Here is a 19,163-nt window from a genome sequence, read left to right on the forward strand (position 1 = left end):
TTTTCTTTTGTCTTTTTTTTCCTTGGTGTACTTTCTTCATAGGCTCAGTGGAATTGCTGGGGGCTATGGCATACTGTGCTCCCAAACAGCTCTCCTCCTGCTTACCCAACATCGTGCCCAAACTCACTGAAGTGCTGACAGATTCCCATGTGAAGGTGCAGAATGCAGGGCAGCAGGCTCTTAGGCAGATTGGGTCTGTCATCAGGAATCCAGAGATCCTGGGTAAGACCTGTCTGTGCTTCTCCAATGTCCTGATGTGACTGTGGTTTATAATAGCAAGGTTTAGGGTCACAATATTTAGGATTAAATGCAAATTTAAACTAATCCTGCAGAAGTAAAACATGAAAGCTTAACAGCAGCTGTCTGCTTCCAGGTTTTTTAAATGTTCCTGTCCATTTTTTCATCTGCTGTTAATAGAGTTTCTCTTGTTTTTGTGCTGCTTGTTGCCTAGAACACCCCATGAGAGCACACCAGCTCATCCTGACACGTTTTTGGTTTATGTACAAATAAAGTCTTTTTCTCTCCTTTTCAAAAACATTCAGCAATTGCTCCAGTTCTGTTGGATGCTCTTACTGACCCCTCCAGGAAGACTCAGAAGTGTTTGCAGACTCTACTGGATACCAAATTTGTCCATTTCATTGATGCTCCATCCTTAGCTCTGATCATGCCAATTGTTCAGAGAGCTTTCCAGGATCGTTCCACAGACACCAGGAAAATGGCTGCCCAGATCATTGGGAACATGTACTCCCTGACTGACCAGAAGGTACAGTGCTAAAAAAGCCCTCTAACTAAATTCTAACTGATCACTGTGACAAGCACTAGAGACAATTTATTTGGCTTGGAGATTTTGCTGTTAAGATAGAAAATGCTAGCATGTATGCAGCTTCTTATTTAAATGTTTGTAAATGAGCAGATGACTGAGGATAGTGACAGTTCTGAGGTCCTTAAGACTGTCAGCTTTGGTCATCTAGTTATTACCATTTATCTCTGCAAAAAGGTCTTGTAATTTTTACCTTATAAGAAATGCCTTAACAAACAAACAAGTGAAACACAGATCGGCTGCTAACAAATGGATCCAGGGTTTGTTTGGAAAGTATTTTTAGGACCTGACTGTAGGCTAAAGATCCATGTTTAATTTTTGTGCTGATAATCTCTACATTTAAACCTTGTGTAAATGTTAAGAGTGTTGGATTTTCCTAAGACACAAACTGCTGGGTTCTGTGTGAGCATTAAAAAGGTTTTGAGTGATCTGCACAGAACTGGTGTTCCTTGGACTTGCAGAATAATTCACTATGCTTGTCTGCAGTATTGTGAGAGCAGCTAATTAAACTCTCAGGATGTTAAGGATGTTTGCTGATTATAAGGGGTGAATGTCCTTTACATGAAGGTGACTATGTTTGCTCTCATTTTGAATCTGGTGCTGACTTTTCAGCCTCTTTGTTTTAGGATCTGGCTCCGTACCTACCCAGTGTGACCCCCGGACTGAAGGCCTCTCTGTTGGATCCTGTACCTGAAGTAAGTCTTTTGTACAAACACAGTTTGTCTTTCCGTGCATTAGGTTAAATATTGTCCTAATCAGTCTGGCACATCTGTAGCACCTTTGACTGGACATTTTGCAGATCTCTGTTTCTCCTGTCTGTTAGGTGCGCACAGTGTCTGCAAAGGCCCTGGGTGCCATGGTGAAGGGTATGGGAGAGTCATGCTTTGAGGATTTGTTGCCGTGGCTGATGGAGACACTGACATATGAGCAGAGCTCAGTGGATCGTTCTGGTGCTGCTCAAGGTGGGGACAGCTGTGTGTGAACACTGAGCTCAGGTCTTCTCAAATTATATCAGATTAGCTGCTTGTTTCTTGTGTGTATCAGCTCCATTCCCTGCTTTTTTCCCCCAGGTCTGGCTGAGGTTATGGCTGGTCTGGGGGTAGAAAAGCTGGAGAAACTTATGCCAGAGATTGTTGCAACTGCCAGTAAAGTGGATATTGCTCCACATGTACGAGATGGTTATATCATGATGTTCAACTACCTGCCAATTACCTTTGGAGACAAGTTCACTCCCTATGTTGGTCCTATCATTCCTTGTATCCTTAAGGTATGTAGCAAAACTGAATCACAGAATCAAAGTAAGCCTCCAGAATATTTTAAGTAAAATTTTAGATAATTGTGGGATGTGTAGAGACTTGTCCAGCTTGGCTGGACTACTAGAAAAAAAGGGAATTTAAATTATAAATTATTTCTCCTAAGTTACTAGCTTGCTGTCTCTTACTTGTGGTCACTAGTCATTTTTTGGAAGTCATCTTTGTGCATTCACAACTCCGTAGTTCATTCGGTTTTCATGGTGGAGAGAGAAAACCCTGGTTTGTTTTCCTCCTGTTGCTTTTGTGTATTGTGCTGAAAGGCTGAGTTTTCTGAGCCCCTTTTGTGCCTGTGTGCAGGCCCTGGCAGATGAGAACGAGTTTGTGCGGGACACGGCGCTGCGCGCGGGGCAGCGAATCATCAGCATGTACGCCGAGACTGCCATTGCTCTGCTCCTGCCACAGCTCGAGGATGGGCTCTTTGATGACTTGTGGAGGATAAGGTAAGGCAGAACCAGCTTAAGCACAAACATTTCCATTCCATGCTTGAAAAACTGGTGTGATTTAGGCTCTGTGTTTCTCCTCAGAAAAATGCAGAGACCTCCTGTGAAGCAAAAACAAGTGTCTCTTTTTGCTTGTTGATTTGATTAGGATGCCTTACAGCACTTGAGTCTGCAAAGCCCTGCCAGGCTGGATCAGGTTTCCTACTACCTGCAGAGCATTCATGCTGGATTATTAATTCTGGCGGTGACTCTGAAATGCACTTCCAAGGCAGTTGATGTGGCAATATTTAGCCCTTGTGTACTGTTTTTCATTTCTCCAAATGAGGAGCAAGTTATTGTTCTCCTGTGTATGGAGATATGCAGTGGAGCACTCACAGCCAATAGCAGTTACTCAAAAATTAGCTGCACTAAATGATATGTGCCAGCTGAGTGCTGCTAAGCACTCCTGCCCCAGGTGAATGTCGTTTGGGTTAGACACATGCAGGCAATGTCTTGTTCCTTTTTAGAGTCAAGGCTATTCTTGGATTCATTGCTTTGACTGGAAAATTCTCTCAGCCCTTCCAGTTTGGAATTCATTCCTTCCCTTTCTCTTTATCATGCTGCTTTCATCCATGTTGGCAGACTGATGTGACACATCAGCCCATGCAGCATTTCAGTGCAGACCCAGCTGTGCTTCACATTTGGCTCCAGTCTGTAGCTGACATCCTGTCAGAATTGGACAGGTACTGCCTGAGCACCCTGTTTGTAACACTTGACTTGCTCCTGTTGCCAGGTTTAGCTCAGTTCAGCTCCTTGGAGATCTTCTATTTCATATCTCAGGAGTCACTGGAAAAATGACCACAGAAACTGCCTCAGAGGATGACAACTTTGGAACAGCCCAGTCAAACAAGGTAAAGCCATTCTTGCCTGTTGTGCCTTTCTTTTTTCCAAATCCTCCTATTTTGAGTCAGCATGGACACCTTGCTGGAAAGACATGTTGAATAATCATGTATTCTGTTCTTTGTATAGATTTCAGGGGCAGATAATACAATTCTCTGCTATTTCCTTCCAGGCTATCATTAATGCTCTGGGAGTGGAGAGGAGGAACAGGGTGCTGGCGGGTTTGTACATGGGCCGCTCGGACACGCAGCTGGTGGTGCGCCAGGCCTCCTTACACGTCTGGAAAATCGTTGTCTCAAACACTCCTCGCACGCTGCGGGAAATCCTGCCAACACTCTTTGGGCTTCTGCTGAAATTCCTGGCCAGTACTTGTGCAGATAAACGAACGGTGAGGAATTAAGTTGTGCCTTCCTGATCCTGCAGGTGATTGTAGAAAATAACTGCTAAGGAACAGAGCATAATTCTTCTCTGTAAGTAACTCCAAAGCTGCCATCAGTTTAACTGTTCTGAGCATGAGCAGGTCTGAGTTCTCTGCTGAAGGCAACTGAGATTGTGATGACACTAAAACTATTTTTCGATGGTTATTTGTAATATTGTTTCCATTCCTATGCTCTGTCTGCTCTATGAACAGTAGCTTATGGTCAAAAGTGAACATTTGCTTAGAGTTCACCTTCGAAAGTTTTATAAAAAAGGAAAATAATTAATACATTTTTGGGGACAGGTTGCAGCACGGACATTAGGAGACCTTGTCCGAAAGTTAGGTGAGAAGATCCTCCCTGAAATCATTCCTATCCTGGAAGATGGACTGAGATCAGACAAGAGTGATGAGAGGCAAGGAGTCTGCATTGGTTTGAGTGAGATCATGAAATCAACCAGCAGGGATGCGGTGAGTCATGTGTGCCAGGTGAAATTCCCATTTTCCCAGGTATTGATGTTAGGGTGCAGGTATTGCACTTGAGACAGAAAAATACAGCTAGTGCTGGACTTGTTCTGTGGTCTGGAGTTAGGGCTTGTAAGTAACACTGAGTTGCTGCTCAGGCAAATTGTATGAATTTGTATCAGTCAGTAAATTTAGACATTGCCATTTATGAGATATAATACTAGAAATCTTCCATTACATAGCTTTAGAGCACTTCAGCTGTTTGTGCTGATGGTTCCTGCTTTTCTTCCAATATTATTCCAAGCAAACTGCAGTTTAGTTTCAGTTGTATAAATTCTGCATTCTTCACTACTTTACTGAGCATCTCTTGTGCTTTTGATATTCTGTAATTTTATCTCTTCATCCACAGGTGCTGCTTTTCTCGGAGTCCCTGGTTCCTACAGTGAGAAAAGCACTGTGTGACCCTCTGGAAGAAGTTCGAGAGGCTGCAGCCAAAACATTTGAACAGCTGCACTCAACAATTGGCCATCAGGCTCTTGAAGACATCCTGCCCTTCTTGCTGAAGCAGCTGGTGAGCATTGCTCAGCATTAGTCAACAGCCTGATTAATGATGTTGTGGGACAAGTTTTGAATAATTAACTTAAAGGAGCAGGAGGATTGTAGTGGCAGACCTACCAGGGAATTGCAGCAGTATTTTGTCTCCTTCTGGAGTCATCCTAGCCAGTGGTAGGGAAGATGTTACGGCTTAAGCCTAGGCCTAAAAATTGCTACGCTGGCTCTGCGATGGAATTGCCACTGTCACCCGATGAAGTTGCTTGGCCACCATGCCTGAAATAGAAAATCTTTCTGATGTGACAGAAGGGCTGGGTTTGGGTTTTGCTAGGTATTATGAGAATATGAGAACATTTTTTAATAGAAGGACTTGGTTTTGTTTTTATGATCACATGGAAAATTGTCTCTTGAAACAGGGCTTAGCTTAGTGTGTCACAGATCATTTCTCAGGTTTGTCTCTTTCTCTCTCCCTGTAGGATAATGAAGAGACAGCTGACTTTGCTGTGGATGGTCTTAAACAAGTTATGGCTGTCAAGAGCCGTGTGGTGCTGCCTTACTTGGTGCCAAAGGTACAATGGGAAACAAATTTTAAACTTGATATCTCTGCCGTTTCCTCTGCTTGCTGCCAGTTTTCTTTGGACCACTATAGCAAAAGGAAGAGCATAGTCTGAAATTTTCTTCTAATTTTGTGCTCAAAACATTGTTATTTGGCTTGTGATGCATAAATATTTCATGTTGTAGAGAAAGTGAGACTCCTTCTGAAAAAACTTTCTGCTTGTCTCAATTTTTGGTGTTATTTTTTATTTTTGTAGCTGACTACCCCCCCAGTGAACACCCGGGTGCTGGCTTTCCTCTCCTCAGTGGCAGGGGACGCTCTGACACGGCATTTGAGTGTCATCCTGCCTGCCATGATGTCTGCACTCAAAGAGAAGCTGGGCACCAGTGAAGAGCAATTGGCAAGTAGCACAGCTCAGCTCTTTGTTGTGACAGGTTGCCTGAAGATAGTGCACCAGGTTTACTTCCCATCCCAGAATCTGTGTTCCCTAGATTCACAGATTGCATGTTTAATTCAGTCCATTAGCTTCTCCAGGATGAGTCTTTTTGCCTGGTGGCATATTGTGAGTCAAAAAACGTATGCTTTCCAAATCTATTTGTATCCATTTAAAAGTCTCCTTGGCCTGCTACAAAATAAATTCTCAGTTTGCTTATTCCTGGAGAGCTGCCAGAAAGTCTAGTTAACTTTGTATTTATTCTTGGTGTAGAAGACTGAGAGATTAAAGGGCTGCAGGGAGGAAATCTCCTATTTTGCATGCTGCACTCCTCAAGTACTGCTTTCCAAAACATCTGGTGTTTGGACTCCAGAGAACATCCTGGAGTTGTGACTGTGGACAGACATTTTCATAATCAGTTGGTGAATTAGGAATGAGTGACAGAGTCCTGTTGTCTTTCTGCTGTGGATACCCATTAGATCAGCTTCTAGCCCCAAGTCTGCCTGGAGATCTCTAATGTACCCACAGACGTGCTTGTAATTAGGGCTGTGACACACAGCATTAAACTACCTAAATCAGAAGAGTGTTATCTGACAAGACTCACAGTCTCTCATGGGTGAGTAAGATGGGGAGACTGAGCTACTCTAATTTTTGTAAATTGGCCCTCCTGCAGCTGCTGGAGCAACCAGTTCAGCAGAGTTTGGTCACTTGTTAAATTTTAAGAATTGGTCATACCTATGTCTGCACCAGGACTGAGTCAGGCCTTTAATGGTGATGTGACCAGTTCTTTAATGAGAAACAGTTAGCAAGTGGGGTGTGTTGTAGGATTTATTTAGAGACAGTGCTGGGGATAACATGGAGAAACCTGGGGCTAAATTTGGCTTTGATCTGTTTGAGAGCTAATGTAAAGTTAATTTCGACTCTTCAGGAGATGGCAAATTGCCAGTCTGTGATCCTGTCTGTGGAAGATGATGTTGGACAAAGAATTATAACTGAAGATCTGCTAGAAGCTACCCGCAGCCCTGAGCTGGGCATGAGACAGGCAGCAGCTGTCATGTTGAACATCTACTGCTCCAAGACAAAAGCAGACTACACTGGGCATCTCAGGAGCTTGGTTTCAGGCTTGATTCGCCTGTTTAATGACACCAACCCCGTAGTTCTGAATGAAAGCTGGGATGCACTTAATTCCATCACCAAGGTGAGAGGCAGCTTAAAAAGGTTACAGGAGTAACGCCTGGCCTCAGAAGACTTCACAGAAGATATCTGGATGTCATGTTGCCTGATCTTTGTTTTACCCCTCTCTCCTGCAGAAATTAGATGCTGGGAACCAGCTTGCTCTCATTGAGGACCTGCACAGGGATATCCGGATTGTAGGGAATGAGGCCAAGGGCGAGCATGTGCCAGGATTCTGTATTCCTAAGAAGGTAAAGGATCAGAATGAATGCGGATTCATCACAGCCACAAAACCCCACCTTTGGGGAGAGCTGATTAATATTATAGCTATTAGAAGCAGTGACTATTTAGGCGTTCCAAACCTGTATATTGGAGGACTTTTTGTAGGTTAGAGCTTTTGAGTAACCCTACAGAAGACCCCTCTTGCAGTGAGGTCTCTGACAGTTCTGTTATGCACATAAGTTATGGTTACTGGCTGCTTTTGTGGGGGAGTAACACTGGACTTCTGTGCCAAATTTCTCTGGTTTAAAAATTCCCTGAGCCGCCACCACTTTTCTCATAGCAACTGGCTTAGTAAGGCGGAGAGGCATGAAATCAAACCAAATAAAAGTAGCTCTGTCAATGTGGAATCAGGCAGCTGAAGGTCAACAGGAAATTGAGAGAAACTCTCCAAGTTTGTGCATCTGGTGTATAATAGCAGCAAAAATAAGATACGTATTTCTTGCATCTTAGCTTCTAAGCTTTCTTATCTGGTTTTTGTGACAGGGAGTGACTTCCATACTTGTGGTGCTGCGGGAAGGTGTTTTAACTGGTAATCCAGAACAGAAGGAGGAGGCAGCAAAGGCCTTAGGGCTGGTTATAAAGCTGACTTCTGCTGAAGCTCTCAAACCATCTGTGGTGAGCATCACTGGGCCACTCATTCGAATCTTGGGAGATCGGTTCAGCTGGAATGTCAAGGTGGCTCTGCTTGAAACACTAAGCCTTCTTTTAGCTAAGGTAAGATTCAAAGTATTGGACTGTGGTTTGTGAACATTTTCCATGGCAACCTTCAGAAATACCTGTTGCTGTTCATGTAAATACAGCTGGGATGCCTGCTGCTGTGGATTTGATATGTAGGAATAGCATTGTAACTGGACTGCATTCTTTCAGCAGCTTCTGGCCTACAAAGAAAGCCCCCAGTGCTGAAACACTGGGCTTCTTAGAAATATTGATAAATGCTGATCCCACTTTCAAGTGATTAAAACCCACCATGAAATTAATCTCTCCTGAATCCACCATTTAATATATTGTTAAGTGCAAAGATCTTATGTATCTTTGAACAGAGCTGAGCTTTTATTCAGTGCTCTGAGTACATGATAGTGTAAAATTCTCAGTGCTACCCTTGTATTTCAGTGTGAAGAAAAGATTATTAAATTGGAAAAGGTCAAAGGTTTTGTGGTGAATTGTTGTTTCATGTTTTTCCTACTTTAGTAGTGCATTAGATTTAACGAGGGTTCTCTGATAACAAACTGCTGTAGAAGAGGTTTTCAGGCTTTGATCTCTAGCTTCTCTTTAATACTTGACCCCACCACTTTCCCTTCTTCCACCCTGGAATAGGTTGAGATTGCTCTGAAACCGTTTTTGCCCCAGTTGCAAACAACGTTCACCAAAGCTCTGCAAGACTCAAACCGTGCTGTTCGCCTTAAAGCTGCCGATGCTCTTGGGAAGCTCATTGTCATCCATGTCAAAGTGGATCCTCTCTTCACAGAGCTCCTGAATGGAATTCGTTCCAGCGATGACTCTGCCATCAGGTGAGCTGCAGCTGACAGCTCAGACCTTCCTGCTTACTGAGGATGAAAGAAAGAGTTGGGATGAATGAACAAAACCCCTGTTAGAGTAAGATGCATGTATTAAGGAAAGCAGTGGACTGTAAACCAGGAATGGGGGTGATGGGGCCTTCCTGTGTCAGAAGGTGAGCTGTGACAGTATTTAGGAGAGAGTGTTTAGGGTCTGCCCAGTTCTCCTCTCCTGCACATGCCCAAGCAGCCCACTTTCAGATAAAAGGCAGTATTGACTGTCAGCCTGACCTGAAGTAAAGCAGCTGTTCTTGTATCCTGCGGGCACAGATCCCTAAGATAGGAACTTCCTGACATGATAATTTTTTTAATGTTTGAACAAACAAAAAATATCTGTGTTGTGTTAGACAGAAACATGGAAGTACTGTCTAGGATGGAGTCTCCAGCAGTACAGAGAGGGGATCACTCTCCCAGACTGTAAGCCATCTCACTGTAATTGCTATGCAAGGATCTACAAGTATCCAGAGCCAAACTTCTCCTGGAGGGTGGGGGAGAGGAAGTCTCTGACTGTAGAATGTGATCTCTTCCAGGGACACGATGCTGCAAGCGCTGCGGTTTGTCACACGAGGAGCTGGTGCTAAAGTGGATGCTGCAATTAGGAAAAATATTAGCACAGTGCTGCTGGGGATGCTGGGACATGATGAGGTACTGCTTCTGCCACCTGCAAAGGTCCCCTGCTGCAGTCTTGTTCTTACATTTAAAATCTGAACTTTCTAACAGAATTACTCTCTAAAATAACTTCTGGAAAAATTTCTAATGATGTAGTCACAGTCAAGAATTGGAGATTCCTGACCAGTCCCTGGTAACTTTGAAAAGCCTCCAGTTTAATGTCTCCTTGGCAACTGCATATGTGGGTTTGACCTGCAGCTCCTCACTAACAGGTTTCAGGTAGCTCTGCAGTCAGGATTTGCTTTTTATCTCGGAGAAAGCCTGCAGTGCCTTCACTATATGCACGGATGTGTTTGTAGCCTCTCAGGTGAGGTTTATCATTCCATGTCAGAAATTTTTCAGATAATGACAGATTCTTCTCCAATGAGAGAAGCTCTTCAAGTTTACTATAGGGCCTTCTGTGTATAGCAGATAGCAATGGTAACATGAGGGAGATTAAATTAATCATCTAATAATTTATTTTTTATGGCAGTCTCTGCAACAGACATGATACTGTTGACATGCTAGAAACAGAAATAGAAATAAATTTGGGGGATAATTGGACAGTAATGGGATGGTCTCATAAGGAAGCCAAAACAGCAAAAGCTTGGAAGTGTTAAATGAAGGGTAGTAAGAGTTTATCACAGAGACCAGCTCATGCTGAGATAGCTAGAAATAACTCTTATAGTAAGTGAATCTCAAATAAGCTCTTGTGAACTGATCTTTTAAAACATTGAATTTCATCTTTATGACTTTTCCATGTAACAAATCAGAACTTAAGATAAAATCTGTAATTCTTCAGTCTCTGCTGGCTTTTTTGACCTTAGATTTGGTTTTAAGTTCCATTACATACATGAAACAATGGGAACTGAAAGAAATCCTCAGGAGTACGAATGAAATACTACTATTTATTTTCTCCTCCTCTTTATTTCCTGTCGTCTTCTGACACTTGTTTTTCTCGCTGCCTGTCTCTGGGGTGTGTTATCTCAAGCCATGTTCTGTGTTCTCCCATCCCCTGTCAGGATGCCACCCGCATGGCCTCGGCCGGCTGCCTGGCAGAGCTGTGCGCCTTTCTGTCCGACGACGAGCTCAGCACTGTTCTCTACCAGCACTTACTGGGTAGGTGAAGCTCTTTACAGGACTGGAAAAGATGCTGAAAGCAGGGAAGATTCCTTCTCAGCCACTGATTCAGGCAAATTTTGTGACTGAATCTCTGCTCTGTATTTTCTTGTGCTTTTCTTTGCTCATGGCTCTTCATTTGTGCACTCTGGTACACAGGGAGCACAGGTAACTGGTTGTCACTTGGGGTTGCCCAGACTTTTCTCCCTGCATTTGTTATGTGATGGCTTGATAAAAGTACTAGCATGGCTGAGTAATTGCTGTTGCCAACACAAGGACAATTGGACACAACAGGGATGTTCAGGCAGGGTGGACAGGCGGGCCATCCCACATTTTGGGAGAGCACTATGATCTTAGGTTGGCTGATGTTAATTGCAGGCCACATCTGATGGCTTCACATGCTTTTGGAAAAGTAACTAATTTGCCTCCCAAGTTAGAAAAAAACGTGAATTTTAAAGAACCCCAGTGTTTGAGAGTGTTATGGATTACTCTCCCCTGTGGGCTTAGAAAGGAAGTCTGTTGGCTGGTCAAATTACAGATGACTTTTACACATTTATTAGAGAGTCAAAGCTTGTCTAATGTTGAACCATCAGAAGTATGAGTTGAGCAAGAGAGTCCCTTGTTTGTGTCTGCCTCCCTGCCTGCTCAGGTGGTGTTCTTGCCTGGAAAAGGTGATGCATTTTATCTCTGTCTGTGTGTCTTTTTGGGAGAAATGGAGGAAGCAGGGCATTGCTTTAGATGCTGCTCGTTATTTCATTTTATGGCAGTGAATTGACAAACTGCCAAAAGCCTCTCAGATGAAGAGGAGTAGATGGCAGGAGCCCTGCCATTGTTCTGTTCTTTCCTCTGCAGCAGATGTCTCTGGCATTGACTGGATGGTGAGGCACGGCCGGAGCCTGGCTCTCTCCGTGGCTGTGAACGTGGCTCCTGGCAAGCTGTGCTCCCCAAAATACTATAACAGTGTCCAGGAGATGATCATCAGCAATGCCACAGCTGACAGGGTGAGTCTTTTTATGGTGAAACTACACAACTGTTCTGGTTCTTTGAGTTCTGATCTCTGGGGAGATGAAGATTATTTAATCTTTAACTGCAGAGTAGCATTCATTTGGAGTAAATTACACTCCTGTTTCCCTAGAGAGTTCTCATTCACAGACTAAGTTTGTAAGAAGTGGAAATTACTCATTTTAGGAGGGAGAGTTTAAATCTGGTGTTGAATGAGTAGTTTGGGGTAGGATTTTGTGGGCCTGGTGGGGCCTGCTGCCTTATTTCTTTTGGCTCAGGGTTGCATTGGAATTTTTTCATCATTTTACCCAATACCATTAACCCAATGGTTTTTGATGCTGCTATTCTTTTCTAAGATGGGTTTAGCCTTCCACAGGAACTGACAGACCATGAGTTTGCTTTTAAAGGCTGTTGTTGAACTATGCTGTAGTAATACCAATTCTTGTCTTCATGGTGAAGATCCCCATTGCAGTTAGTGGTATCAGAGGGATGGGCTTTCTCATGAAATACCACATGGAAGAGGGAGGCAACCTGCCTCCCAAACTTTCCAGCCTCTTTATTAAGGTAAGAATTTTCATGTTAGCCACCTGCTGGTGTTCTTGTGTGATCTCAGTCTCTGTTTGACCTAACTCATGGGTGGGTCTATCAAGTCCCTGAAAATCTAGAAATTTCTTTTTGAGGCAGAGTGCAGACAGAATCACTGTATCAGCCTGCTTTGAAGCTGTGAATACAACACTGCCATCCCTGCTCTAACATGGAAATTTGCTTTTGAGCCTTCTGTGCTGAATCCAAAGTCTGAGTCTTATAAATGCATTTTTCCTTCACAGTAGCAAACAGCTGGCAGAGAGGCAGAGAAGAGTGTGAGGAAGCTGTCAGTTTTTTAACATTGCTAAAGGTCAAATAGCCTTTGCTAGAAATGTATCAAATAGCACAACTCACCTGACCTGAGAACATCAAAGTTAAAATATTTTTTCAGTTCATTTTGATTTAAATATTTTTCTACAAAATTCCTTCATTGGTTGTTTGTTTCTTTTGGTGTGTGGCTGGGTTTTTTTATTACTTTAATTGTTTGTCCTCCCCAAAACCCACCATACACTTGAGTATCCCTTTTGGTAGACAAGGATAGAGGTGTGATGCTGTAGCATGTTACATTTCCAGGTTTTACATTTCTTTGCAATTTACTTAAAAAACTACTAAACATACCAAGTTGACTTGATACAGCCAGCATTCTTCAAAGCAGACTTTTAGTTTCAAGTCCAACTTTTCTATGTTAATATAATAGTATTGTGTTAAAATATAAAATACCACAGTTGCCACAAAACCTTTATCACCACATTATTAATGCACCTGACATTCAGACATTAGCTTTCATGTTTTTAAATGGGTTAAGGGTAAAATACAAAACTCTCATTCTTTGAATTTTGAAATGAAATCCACTGTTAAAATGCACCCAGTATTCCAACCAGAGACTTGCTTGGCTGTTGTTGCTGAGTGTGTTGTAGAGGTGCTGACACTATCAGCTTTTCTGCACTTAGTGGTCATTGTTGTTTCCTGAGACAGTTGAGATGAACATGTGATACTGTCACCAACTACATATTTAGAAATTTTCTATTGAAAAGTTGTCATGTTTTCAAGATTTGACCTTCTCTTACACAACTCAGCTGGACTTAATTAGTAACAAGTGTGTACCTTGTGTACCTGTGAGTTGAAAACTGCTTTTCTTAGCACAGTTTTAAATATTTAAATTAGGAAAAAAAATTAACTGCTTTAAATATATGTTCTTGGAATATCTGAATGTAAGTGTATCTTTGTCTCCTTCAGTGTCTTCAGAACTCATCCAGTGACATAAAGTTAGTTGCAGAAAAGATGATTTGGTGGGCAAATAAAAGCCATCTTCCCCCACTGGATACTCAGACAATTAAACCAATTCTCAAAGCACTTCTGGACAACACAAAAGACAAAAACACCAGTGTAAGAGCCTACAGTGACCAGGCTATTGTCAACCTTCTGAAGATGAGAGCGGGTGAAGAAGTGCTTGAGGTATGAGACATATAAAAAACCCGTAATTGTTGGTAGTAAGGCTGAGTCACCTCATTCTGCATTTGTCTGTGAGGTGCCTGCAACCTCAGAATGTGCTGGAAGTCTCTTATGAAATAGATGAAGTGGGACATGGCCATTTTCCTTTAGATCTTTAGCAGCATTCTTATGCTAAGCTCTGAAGAAATCAGCAGCACCTGTTCTGTACAACCTTACAGTGCAGCATTAATAGAATTGAGGCATTTAACACACCCCCTCAAGCCCTGCCTGTGCTGAGTTCCCTCAGCTGGCACTGATAATTCATTGCTTTGGTCACCTGGATGATCACAGTGGTGTTAGGAAGTATCTAGAATAGACCACTTTATGCATCCATCTCCAGACCTGTCTTTTAAATTCTGACCTGCCTTTGGATAGTTCCCACATCTGGAATTGTAAAACCAGGTGGAGATTTTTGGGACGTTTGAAAGATTGTAGTTGATAGCGTGTGAGGCACTTACACTCACTCTGATTTTGAATGGTGTGTTGTAAGGAGTTGGTAACTGTTGCTGTCTCCCTTCCACAGTCAGTTTCCAAGATTCTGGATGCTGCCAGCCTGGAGCTTCTCAATGAGAGCTGCAGGAGGTCCCTGCGGAAGCTGGCTGGGCAGGCTGACTCGGAGGAACAGATCGATGACACTATCCTGACGTGATAAAGCTCCCGAAGACCAGGAAACACTGAACCAACCGCTGCATCAGCAATTCAACTCCAACACCTATTATAAATGTTTTCATTTTTGAAAATGTTAATTCTGATGGGATTTCATGAAAAGGACTCCCAGAGAGTATTTTAGTATCAAATATACCAGAATAGCCTTAATTAGACCCACACTAGATGAAAATTAAAAATTTGGTCCCCTTTTTGAAACGGATAATGCACAAGAGACAGACATACTAACCAATACTGGTCAGCTGTGGCCAATTGTGAGATGTGGCTAGAGCACATCAGGCTTAATCTCTGGTGACAACTATTTCCTTTTCAGGGTCTGTGCAAAAACTCCTACTGGAGGTATTGTTGGTTTTTGCACACACCCTGGGAGGCAGGAATAGAACTCAGTGAAAGTTCAGTTGTATTGTTTCTGTGTACTGCTAACTTGCTGCTTGTGACGGTTCTGAAGACTGAAAATCCCTGTAAAACGAAGTATTTAAAATAGCCTTAGAAATCACAGATGTGAAAGGGGGATTAAATGCAGTCTGTTTAGAGAAGGAACATTTAATAAAGGCTCTGACTTTGATCCTTCTGAGGTAAACTGTTCTTTTTACAAATTCATTTGTCAACAAACTGTGATTTACTTTTCAGACCTGTTTGTTCTAGGGCATACATTTTGTAGAGTGGACAGTGCTGTGATCTGTGAAAACCTTTTGCAGAACTGAGGCAAGACAGGGTTTAAAGTCAAGCTAGAACTGACATTTAATGAAATTTGTAAATAATTACTCCTGTTAATTTCCAAAGTATTTTTGACCACAGACAGCTTTTCAGTTATCACTCACAAAAAGTCCTTTGTATTTACATCTTCAAAGGCTTCACAAAAACTTGGCTTTAGGTCTTTTGATCAAGGAGTTGTGCTGCTCCAAGACAGTCCTTTATTTTACCTGGCCGCATATATCTCTCTTGGAAAAAAAAATCCATTTACTAGTAGATTTGATGTCACTTGATGGAAATACTGAAAATCTTGTTGCAGAATACAAATTTTTAGAAGGCTAAATGTGCTTTATCTTTCACGTAGAGCAATAGTTACATGAGCCTTGCCTATTTTATGAAACTCACAGAAGCTGGTTGCACCTGAGAAGACAGAGCACTAAGATATGTTGTTTCATGTGGGTTGGGTGTGTGTGTGTGTGTGTAATCTTCCTTGCTTGTAACTCTGAATGGCTCAAACTATGATGTTGGGAGAACACAATACACATAAAATTTGAGAGCATGAGGTGGAACCCCATGGGAACACACATTCTGCTAGAAGCAATTTTCTGATTGTTATGGCAGTAGCAGCAAACACAAGAACATTTGTATCATATTCATGCCTCAGACAGCAAGATACAATAGTGAGCAGGGATTTGGGAGTGCTGTGGTTTGTTCTGGTCAGAAGTACAAAAATCTGAGAAAAGGTTCTTGGTGCTGTGTCAGTTCCCAGCCTATGGTGTAGCATCCTGACACCAGATTTGGTGTAGGAGTTAGTGGAAGGAATTTGGGAAATCAGCTGTTTAACCCTGTACCTAAGATAGGCTCAGCTCCCACTGAACCATTCCTAGCTGACTGCCACACAATTGTTTATACAGCATTATAGGATGGAGATTCCATAACCTCTCAATGCCATCTATTTTGTTACATGAACTTATCAGACTGTCAGAACTTACCTCATGTCTGAAGAAAAAGTTTTCCTTGCTGCTACTTGAGTCCATTGCTGCTTGTCCTGTTCCCACAGACATTGAAAACAGTTCATTTTTGCAGCAACTGCATCATCACTTCAGTGTCCTCATCCCTGAATGAAATAAATTTAGATTTTCTATGTATTTCCTTAGAGATGTCCATGTTTTCTAAACTTACACTGCTGCCCCTCAAGCTGGTTTGTTTCATTCTGACCCCTTCTTGCCTCGAGGTGGCCACTGCTGGCCCAGGTCTCCTGGGAGTTGTTTTGCAAGCCCCACTTAACAAACTCAGTTGTCCAGCCCAGCACAAGGTCTGGGTGCAACACCACCATGTCATGGAAACGTTTAGTTGGTGATCAGCTATGAAGCCAAGCTACAAAATGGCTCTTTAGTTAATTCTCTCTAATCTTGTTTTTATACATTGGACATATTTCTACAAAACTGCACCACTTCCCAGCTGGTCTGATGGAAATTTTGTTCTATTTCATCACATTTAGCTGCATTTTGAAGGTGGGTTTTAATTCTGATTTTTGCCTTTCAAAATACTTGTGAATCTGAAATCATCTAAAACTACATATTTTGCACTGAGTTGGTAATACTCAAGAGTTTTGAAAACTCAGCTAAATGCTCTAAAAGATTTGTCAGCTTGGGGCACTGGAATGAGTTTCACCTGTGATGAATTAGCTGTGCTTTGGGATCCCAGGAACAGCAGTTAAAACCATGCAATGAAAAAACCTCTGCCCTGAAACATGCACAAAATGCCACTCAAAACCTACCAAGTAGGTATCAAAAATCTCAGTGATTGTATTGGAATCACTCACTCCACCACTGCAGCGAGGAAGGAATGAAAAAACGGCAAGTTTTGGTGAAGAATGGCTGTTTGAGCTCTTGATCATGGGCACCTTGGCTTATTCTGATTCCAACTGATGCTCCACATAAACATGGGAAAGAAAATTACAGGTAAATGAAGCCTTTTTTATTAACTTGTTCATTTCAGCCAATAAGATGTTCTATTATTTTGATGATTTGTATTTCCAGCTTAGGTAGCAGCAAGTGGAAAAACTCATTCATTTTCCCAAACAGCACCTGAATTTCTGCACTGAGCTTAGTTGTTCCTGAGGCAGGAGCTCACTTGCACTTGTGGAGAATATGCAGATTTTTCAGCCACAGTGAAACACTCGATTTGGATTTTGATAGCTACTTTTGCTAAACTATTTATACACTGCAGTATTAATATATCAGAGATAAAACACCCAAAATTTTTGCTACAACATGAGATCTGATAAATTGATTGTGCCAACTTGGAGACTAAAGAATTAATTTTTTTCTCATTTCAAATGTCTTAAAAATACCAGTTGTCAGTAAAAGATAATTTTTCCCTACAACTGATGGTAATAACATCTTTGAACTGTCAAGCAGCTGTCTCTGAATGACAGCTGAACTGTGTGTATTTCAAGAAGATCAAAAAATCATTTATGAGAGAGGTTTAAACTTACAAGGTGCTAAAAACTACAATGGAAGAGAGACAAATGTAAAAGCATAAAATATTCAAATATTTTGATTTCTTTTTTGATTAGTCACAGTTCTTACTGTCCATTTTATTTGGTAACATCATGACACTTCATGCTTTTCACATGATGAGGTTTCATGAGCTTAAAAATAGAAGTAATGGGAGTCACTGTCATTTTGGGTTTGAGCTGGTGGTTTGTGTGCTGGATTCAAGGGATTTCCCTCCAGCTACAGTGTCCTCAGTTACTCTGGTGGTGCTGGATTGCCCCAGTGCTTGTCTGGGGTGAGTGACATATCTATCTATCTATCTATCTATCTATCTATCTATCTATCTATCTATCTATCTATCTATCTATCTATCTATATATGGTGTTTAAAATGCATCAGTTGCAGAGTGAATGTGAGCTGAAGGTCACATGTGTGGATTCCAGGATGTGAGGACCTTGATGGGGTGAACTTTGAAAACCATAATATGCTTTTCAAGGTTAAGATTAAGAAAGGTCTATAATTAAGTGGAACATGACCCACTGGACCAGGTTGCCCCAGTCCCCACCCAGCCTGGCCTTGGACACATCCAGGGATGGGGCAGCCACAGCTTCCCTGGGCAACCTGTGCCAGGACCTCACCCCTCTCACAGGGAGCAATTTATTCCTAATACAGACTCATGTATAATCTGTAACAATCCAAGTTATTTAGTGCTAATATACCTTTTCCCATCTGGATGACAATGCATGTTAGTAACAGGTTTCATTAAATAATTCAAACTTGATCTCAGGAGGTCAAGTACCAGTGAGAATGGTTTCTTAAGAAAAATTATCAGAGCAAAACCCAGCCCTTTTCTTGTGCCATATCTCCACTCAGAAGTGGCAGTCATCTAAAAAATGACCATAGTCTTGCAGAATTTGTGTAGTCAATGTCTGTGCCACTGATAACAAAATCACTCAGGATACTAGATGACTGGGAGTGCTTTTGAACTGCAGATGTGGGCTGGGGACGGTGCAAGCACAGCTGCAGATGGGCGTGAGGTCAAGGCCCTTCCTGAGCCACACACAGGCACATCTCTGGATTAAAAACCCCAGGCATTTAATTTCAGACTGGCCTGACTTGCCAGGCCTGTGACACACACCTGTGCACTTCATATCACTGCTGAGGGGCTCCTCACCTGCGGCTTGGGCTGCGCTGGGAACTGTTCTTGTACCTACACAAATGTCTCCTTTGGAGCAGAGCTGAGACAGCTGGGGCTCCCTCACGCCTCTGACACTTTCCTGGGGCCAGCGTCGCTTTCTGCCGCGTCCTCGCACGAGCACCTGCGGGAACTGAGGGGGACGCGCCCGACCGCTGTCTGTCGGCGGCTGGGCAGGGGGGGAGGACAAGATTCCCGCAGAGGGGAGGCGGGTGGCGGCGGGAGGCGGCCGGTCCCTCACGCTCCCGCCATGGCCACCGGCGCGCGCCGCCCGCCGCAACCGTCGCCGCCTCACGCGCAGGCGCGGGCGCGCGAGGGCGCGGCCGTTTTCCCGCGCAGCCGCGGCGCGGGGCGGGGCGGGGCCGGCGCAGGCGCGGCCGCG

The 19,163-nt window shown here is 42.8% G+C and overlaps 1 protein-coding gene and 1 long non-coding RNA gene across 4 annotated transcripts in view; one reads left to right on the forward strand and one right to left on the reverse strand.

Annotated features, from left to right (window-relative positions):
* The window catches only part of GCN1 (GCN1 activator of EIF2AK4), a 38,433-nt gene extending 23,476 nt beyond the window's left edge, over nt 1–14,957 (forward strand). Inside the window, exons 37-58 of one of the 3 annotated variants that reach the window (XM_059863730.1) lie at nt 43–222; nt 543–763; nt 1,447–1,515; nt 1,644–1,782; nt 1,891–2,087; nt 2,431–2,573; nt 3,346–3,463; nt 3,625–3,840; nt 4,174–4,338; nt 4,742–4,903; nt 5,361–5,453; nt 5,697–5,840; nt 6,802–7,071; nt 7,184–7,297; nt 7,812–8,042; nt 8,643–8,836; nt 9,412–9,526; nt 10,552–10,648; nt 11,501–11,649; nt 12,110–12,214; nt 13,472–13,690; nt 14,250–14,957. In XM_059863730.1, the coding sequence (XP_059719713.1) occupies nt 43–222; nt 543–763; nt 1,447–1,515; nt 1,644–1,782; nt 1,891–2,087; nt 2,431–2,573; nt 3,346–3,463; nt 3,625–3,840; nt 4,174–4,338; nt 4,742–4,903; nt 5,361–5,453; nt 5,697–5,840; nt 6,802–7,071; nt 7,184–7,297; nt 7,812–8,042; nt 8,643–8,836; nt 9,412–9,526; nt 10,552–10,648; nt 11,501–11,649; nt 12,110–12,214; nt 13,472–13,690; nt 14,250–14,375 (3,467 nt within the window). In that variant the 3' untranslated portion in view covers nt 14,376–14,957. Of the gene's footprint in view, nt 1–42; nt 223–542; nt 764–1,446; nt 1,516–1,643; nt 1,783–1,890; nt 2,088–2,430; nt 2,574–3,345; nt 3,464–3,624; nt 3,841–4,173; nt 4,339–4,741; nt 4,904–5,360; nt 5,454–5,696; nt 5,841–6,801; nt 7,072–7,183; nt 7,298–7,811; nt 8,043–8,642; nt 8,837–9,411; nt 9,527–10,551; nt 10,649–11,500; nt 11,650–12,057; nt 12,215–13,471; nt 13,691–14,249 lie in introns of those variants that run through there. The other 2 variants (XM_059863731.1, XR_009488854.1) reach the window with 2 other exon arrangements.
* LOC132336332 (uncharacterized) lies at nt 6,684–19,078 on the reverse strand. Its single transcript, XR_009488855.1, has 3 exons — nt 18,761–19,078; nt 16,078–16,202; nt 6,684–8,872 (listed from the first exon to the last, which is right to left on the reverse strand). It is a non-coding gene; the product is annotated as an uncharacterized LOC132336332 (long non-coding RNA).
* Between the last annotated feature and the right edge of the window lie 85 nt (nt 19,079–19,163).

The sequence above is a fragment of the Haemorhous mexicanus genome, chromosome 19 (assembly GCF_027477595.1).
Source record: "Haemorhous mexicanus isolate bHaeMex1 chromosome 19, bHaeMex1.pri, whole genome shotgun sequence".
NCBI classification, from domain to species: domain Eukaryota; kingdom Metazoa; phylum Chordata; class Aves; order Passeriformes; family Fringillidae; genus Haemorhous; species Haemorhous mexicanus.